Source organism: Boleophthalmus pectinirostris, unplaced genomic scaffold (assembly GCF_026225935.1).
Source record: "Boleophthalmus pectinirostris isolate CB_2022bp ecotype Guang Dong unplaced genomic scaffold, ASM2622593v1 HiC_scaffold_7, whole genome shotgun sequence".
In the NCBI taxonomy this organism is placed as follows: domain Eukaryota; kingdom Metazoa; phylum Chordata; class Actinopteri; order Gobiiformes; family Gobiidae; genus Boleophthalmus; species Boleophthalmus pectinirostris.
Genome location: NW_026571473.1, coordinates 13071112 through 13077639, shown reverse-complemented (window position 1 = coordinate 13077639; position 6528 = coordinate 13071112). Strand labels below are relative to the sequence as shown.

At 42.3% G+C, this 6528-nt stretch overlaps 1 protein-coding gene across 1 annotated transcript; it reads right to left on the bottom strand.

Annotated features, from left to right (window-relative positions):
• Positions 1-2638: 2638 nt before the first annotated feature.
• On the bottom strand, positions 2639-4446 carry LOC110172273 (forkhead box C1-A-like). The gene has a single exon (XM_020938111.2). The coding sequence runs from the start codon at positions 4294-4296 to the stop codon at positions 2971-2973; it is 1326 nt and encodes a 441-aa protein (XP_020793770.1). The 5' UTR covers positions 4297-4446; the 3' UTR covers positions 2639-2970.
• Between the last annotated feature and the right edge of the window lie 2082 nt (positions 4447-6528).

Genomic DNA, 6528 nt, shown 5'->3' with positions numbered 1-6528 from the left:
CAAGAAAATAAAGTCAAACGCATCAAGATCTGGATGGAGATGTTACACAAGTGCAGGGCCTTTTAGACGGTTCTACAAACATCTACAGAGGATTAGCAGCTTTTACAGTCCATTTGAGCTCATGAGATGACCACAGTCTGGACTAGAGTCACAGGGGGGTTAGAATTGCTCTGGAAATGGCTTTTTAAAAGAAAACATTATTATTGTAGATTAATATAATTATGTATTTTGCAAGCACAGAGTTGAAACAATTGGTTCCCTCTTAAAGATGTACATTACAAAAGGCCAGTCAGTGCTTTTATTAATGCTTTCTTTCACTATTTTATTAAGGCATTACTGGTACCATAAAATATTCTAAAACAGATACTTTTAGGTTATTGGAGATTGTATATTTCATTTATCTTTATTCTGTTAAATTAAGCCAAAACCATTTATTGTCAGGGTGAAGTGAAATTTAGGAAGCAGCTGTGGTTCCTTTTTCCTTTTCATTTTTAAAATTTAATTTCTTTTTCACCCACAAAATATCCAGAACATTTTGAATTTGTTAACTTATTCAAACATATTCAAACTATAAAGGGGTTGATTCTAATAAGAATCTCACAAAACTTGTATAAAAACAGCTTTTGGTCCAAACTTCTCAGAATATTTTTCCGCGCATAAACAGACTCCTCTGTTTTATGTGGAGTTCTGTAATTACGCAGGGAAGCGTCGGGTGTTAAGTTGCGCTTCTGCGCCCAAAATGATCCCCAAATAGGCCTGTGTAAAGACAAAAATCTCTACTTTATGTTTCACTTTTTGTTGCCTCAGTAGTCCAATTAAGTCAGATAACGACTACAATTACTCTACTCTTTTTTTTTTTTTATTCAATTACGATATTTCTTTCATTTAAATTTCTTAATGTGCAAAATTGTGGATAGAGTTTAAGTTTAACGAACATTTTCTGATCTTAAATAATAAAAACGATTTGTCCTTTTTTTTTTCTGCGTTTCCTTCGCGCTGCTGTTTTGTACTTGGAGGATAAAGGGGCCTTGCCTCTTCTTTACTCGAGCTGCACAAAGACATACACACCTGGGACCAGAACAGCAACAACAGCATTACGCATACGCGTTTAATCCGAGTTTTTTTTTCCAGACTGACGGACCTGTTTTCCTCCTGGGGCCTTTTATTTCGAGTCAACAACTTTATAAACCTCATACGATCCATCTCGAGTCGTAAAACTACAAAGATAAGACCGTATCATAATGTGATGAGTTCTAGTGCCGTTTCTCACTTCGTATTCCTTCAGTTATAGTGTTGACATTTTCTGTTGACCTGGATACCCTCGCGCTATCTTGTACTGTCCTGTCATGATTTTCCTTCGCGTCTCCCGCATACCTTATTGGGCCATGAATCATAATAAGGCCTTTGTTTAAAAAAAAAAAAAAAAAAAAAAGTGACAGTATATAGCATATGTGGACTGCCCAAGGGAAGAAAAGTCCTGTCACTCATCTTGATATGAGCATACTGACACAAAACAAACGTCTGTCAATTTAAGATGTAATTACGCGTATGCGTACGTGCGTAAAGAATTTACTTTTAACCTATTATTATTATTATTATTATTATTATTATTATTATTATTAAATGTCTAAGAATATGTAGTACAATGTATTAGATAACATGAATACAATTGTCTTTATATTGTCAATTAATTTGCAGTGAAATTCTAACCAATCCTCTGTGCTATTTTTATTTTTCAATATCAAATTGGATGTTTTGTTAGTAAAAAAATAGTGGGATATATACTGCTATAATCTGGTTTCAGAATAAAAAAAGATATATCTGGAAAAGCAAACAGTTGACTGTGACAATATTAAATCCCCTGAGAGCGCAAATAAACTGGACACGCAAACAGAAGCCTGATTCCCCCACAGATTCTACTGGAAGTGCACGTAACAGGAGTAGAACGTCATTCTGACGTTTAACTGTGTGTGCGTAAAAAGGTGATATCCAGTTTGCTTGTCATACAGTGTCACTGTGCCCAGTGTCACTCAAGCTCACGAACAAAGGAGAGTGGCCTGTTTGTAGAAGAGGCCTCCTTCAAGCACGTGGGTTTGTTTACTGCCTGCACCCCACGTGAACACAATAAACAAGCAGGGCGCATGCTAAAATCAAACCTGTATTCCTCGGAATAAAATCAGTCCAAGTTTATCTCTGAATGCGCCTGGAGAAAAATTTGTATTTTTCCACACCGCTCTACTTGGGCGCGATGAGGACTTTCAGAAAGTATTTTGAAATACCTTTATTTGATAAAATATTATGTTATAATTCTTTGTATTTATACTTCCTACGATCTCTTGTGTGTATAAAATATTTTCATGAGCAGCACTGAGACAGTCATCTGTGTTTTGTGGCAAGACGATAGTCTAAAACAATACTGCAAAAATAAAACAAAAGAAAAAACATTTTCTGCAGTTGGTAAAAGACTTTAGCAGACTAGTCCTCATTTGAGCCAACTCATATACATATATGTTTGCTTTACTTAAGTTCTACAAATGAAGCTTCCATATCTCCACCATTTGCTGCCAAGTCGTTGAAATATTCATGAGAGCGTTGCTTATGTCTAATAATCATCACTCCAATTTATCTCAAATAGAGGCGCTTTATTAAGAAACATAATGTAATGCCTTTTGAACATGAACAGAGTGAATAAAATACTGAGCTACACAGTCCGTCTATTTCTATACAACAATAGGCACTTAGTTCATAGTGTGACTGCAGAGACATTATAAAGTATTTGGTCCTCCGAGTCTCTGACCACTCCCTTCCATTTAAAATAAATTACTATTAAGATTAATTTACAGTCTGTAACTGTTTGGAATAAAGCAGAGAGACTTACGTGTCCTAGGTGAAACACGTCTTGTATTCAAAACTCTTGTCCATAAACAGTAAAAATACAGAGCGGGTGCGCAAGCATTACATGCGCGTATGTCAGAACTTGCTGCAGTCATAGACGAAGGCCCCTGGCGCACGGTACAGAGACTGTCCGGGTCCCGGAAAGCCCATTTGGCAGCTGTTACTCCCGTTCATCGCGTGGAAGTTCTGCTGCTGTGAGGTTGGGTAGCTCAGGTGGCCCAGGTCTCCGTACCAGGACGTGATCCGACCTTGGTGCGCGTGGTGTGGGAGGTGTTCTTGGCTCAGGCTGCTGGGGCTGCTGTTGGCCGTGGTGGTCACACAGTACTCGGGTAAGGCCTCATCCAGAGCCGCGGTGGTCGGGGGGATGCTGGCCGCTCGTTCCACGCCTGCGTAAAGGCTCATGGCCTGCATGTTGCAGTGATATGTGCCGCTACTAGAGTTTGTGATTACATTCTGCGCACATGGCGTGGGACTGCTGTATGTCTGTACGGGTGAGTAGCTCAGGGACAGAGACATACCTGTGCGCGATGATGCCACGAGTGGCGGTGACATGTCAGCATGAGGGGAACCTCGCAGTGAGGTCATGATGTTGTCCACAGAAAACCCCTGTACCGTGGCCTGGTTATGCGCGTGCTGCTGCTCGTCCATACTCAATGAGCGCGCGGACGGGCTGCCTGTTGAAGCACCGCTGGAGCTGGAGCTGTCTGGGCTCTCTATCTTTGGCACCGCGTGTAAAGCAGGGGACGTGGCCTGCGGCGGCGTACAGCTCCCGTTCTCAGTCTTAATGTCCTGGATCCGAACAGGCTGTGAGCCCGGAACATCTTGGTCCCGACTCTGCGCCCGGGGCTCCTTCTGCCGTGAATCTCGCTCTTCCTTCTCGCGCAGCACGTCCTTCTTTTTGAATCTCCTTCTGCGTCGTAGAAAGCTCCCGTTCTCAAACATGTTGTACGAGTCCGGGTCCAGGGTCCAGTAGCTGCCTTTGCCTGGCTTCTTATCATCACGTGGCACTTTAACGAAGCACTCGTTAAGGCTGAGGTTGTGGCGAATGGAGTTCTGCCAGCCCTGCTTGTTGTCCCGGTAAAAGGGAAAACGCTCCATAATAAACTGGTAGATGCCATTCAGTGTGACCTTCTTCTCGGGAGAGTTCTGGATGGCCATGGTGATCAGCGCGATGTAGCTGTAGGGCGGCTTCACCATGTCTTTGGGCTGGTGGTGCTGAGGCGTGTAGGGGCCATAGGCGCGCGCCATGCCGGCAGGGTACTGCTCATGGGAGTACATGGTCATGGGAGCTGGCATTCCCGTATAGCCGCCTCCGCCGGTCCGGTAATAGCTCTGCTCGCTGCTGATATAAGGCACTACACCCAGTGAGTTGGGACTGGACACCGAGTAACGCGCCTGCATCCTGACTGTGTACAGTCTCCTGATAGTCCTCTAGAGTGTGTCCGCGCGCACTGCTCTGAACATTAGGATCACTCTAGCTTCTGACGAGTCTCTAGCTCCACGCTCAACGAGGACTTTTTTTCTTCTTTACGCTTCGACATTCTTTCCTCCCTTTTGGCTGCTCGCGCTGCTCCTCCCTCCCTCCGCGCGCTCCAGCATCCGATTGGAAGATGGAGTGAACCTGTGGAAACTGATAAAAGTTACCCCTTCCTCAATTCACTCCTCCCTTTTACTCCTTGAGACTTTTAGAGATATTAAAGCGCTCTGAAGGGCGTGAGCAGCACTACACTTAATGACTTTAATTGCTATTTTATTATGGTTAACGATTCAGTGAAGGCAATAAAATTATTAATATGGCTATTATTATTATTATTATTATTAGTATTATTATTATTATTATTATTATTTTGTTACTGGTGAGCAAAAAATAAATCACTGTCTCTTTATAAATTGATAGCCCTAGCAGATAGGCCATATAAACTGATGCAAATAGGGCCATAGCACCACTCCATCTTACTCCATTATAACGTTTAGGTACAGCAGAGCAAAGAGTTCATACATATTTTATTCTTTAATATCCATGTCGTGCCCACATGTAAACATATTTCATGGCAAGAGAAAACCAGTCAACGACATTTTAAAGCAAACCAAACCCAGCACGTTAAGTATCACTTTGACCGCACCGTAGTGTATTGCAGCTGTTTATTCCCATAATGCAAATCGTGTGGGTCTCTAATGAGGCCTGAGGTGTGACCGTTGTCCAATGTATTCAGTCTGATGCGCCTCTGAATAAACACATGAAAGCGCGCGGCCCCCCACGCAGTGCCCGTGGAAACTCATTAAAGCCTAAATGAACGTCGTTTGGCCCTGAACGTGTGAGATTTGCGCTGCGGGTGGATATCAGGTGTTTGAGAGTTAAAGCTCCAAATGTCGTTCACACTGAGCGGGTGTCAGCACGGCCATCAGCCCACGGGCTCATCTGGGCCCCACACAGGAGGCGGACAGGAGGGTTTATGTGGATTCCATAAAACAACAAGAGGATGGGTTAGGACTTTGGAGTAACAATTGGGGCAAAGGGGTCTGTCTTTATTGGCTCAGGATTTATTTATTTATCTGTGCGTAATCACAGTGGGAAATAAAAACACCAGAGACAACAAACGTGATAAGTGATGTCTCTATTAGAGATTTTACACTGACTTTAAATGATTGTTTTGTTTTTAATTGCTATAAACCATTTAAGGGCTAATGAAAGGGGCATATAATTCTGAACACCCTACAATTGTCTTGTTTACAGGCTACAGCAAAGTTTAAAATAAATAAATAAATAATAACAATAATAATAAAATAAAAATAAATAAATAACTAACCCCTCGTAATAACCCCTTTTTCCTCGATGTTATTTACAAATTTGTTCTGGGTGGTGTTCGGGGCTTTTATGAGAAAAGCATTTGAAACTGGATATGCAATTCTCTGGAAAACAAATGTTTTTCAATCCCTAATCCAGGTAATGGGGCTGACAGGGAACAGCAGGAGGAGGATGTGCCCGAGAGCCAAACGATGCTGTGGTGATAAGCCTGTGTTAATGTGTGAGAGGGTCTCATTTATCACTCACTCTTTGTTGTCCCATTTGCATGTGTCACCGTGTCCGTGCGCGTGGGAGACCGCAGGGGAACAAACGCTCAGGCCTCTTCACCTGACGCAAACCATTCCGCGACTGCGCACTGGCACAAACTCAATATAACACACGCTTCATAAAGTCCAACAGTTTGGTTTAAACGTTTAATTACATGACCTACAAGATATGCCTATCTTAATCATTATTAAGCCTGTGCTCAAGGCCACATGAAACAAAGAACGTGGCGCTTCGCACTTCAGTCAGGGTTTTAATCCAACAGCCTATGGGAGAAGTCTTCATAGAGACAGAGAATTTACACGGTGAAACTGCCTCTTAAAATGTTGTTTTCACATTCACTGAGTTAGGGAGTACCTTGATTTTTAAATAGGCGCAGTTTTACCCAAATTTAAGCTATTAGTTTATTAGTTTAGTTCATTTCTCTTGTGAGACAGGGACAGTGCACAATTTAACCGTCACAGGAGAGCTGCATTGTACCTCGTTGTAGCACAGGTGCTGATTTCCACCTGTGGTCCCTGGGCAGGCTCATGTTATAGTTCATATGGTTAAACTTTATGTTC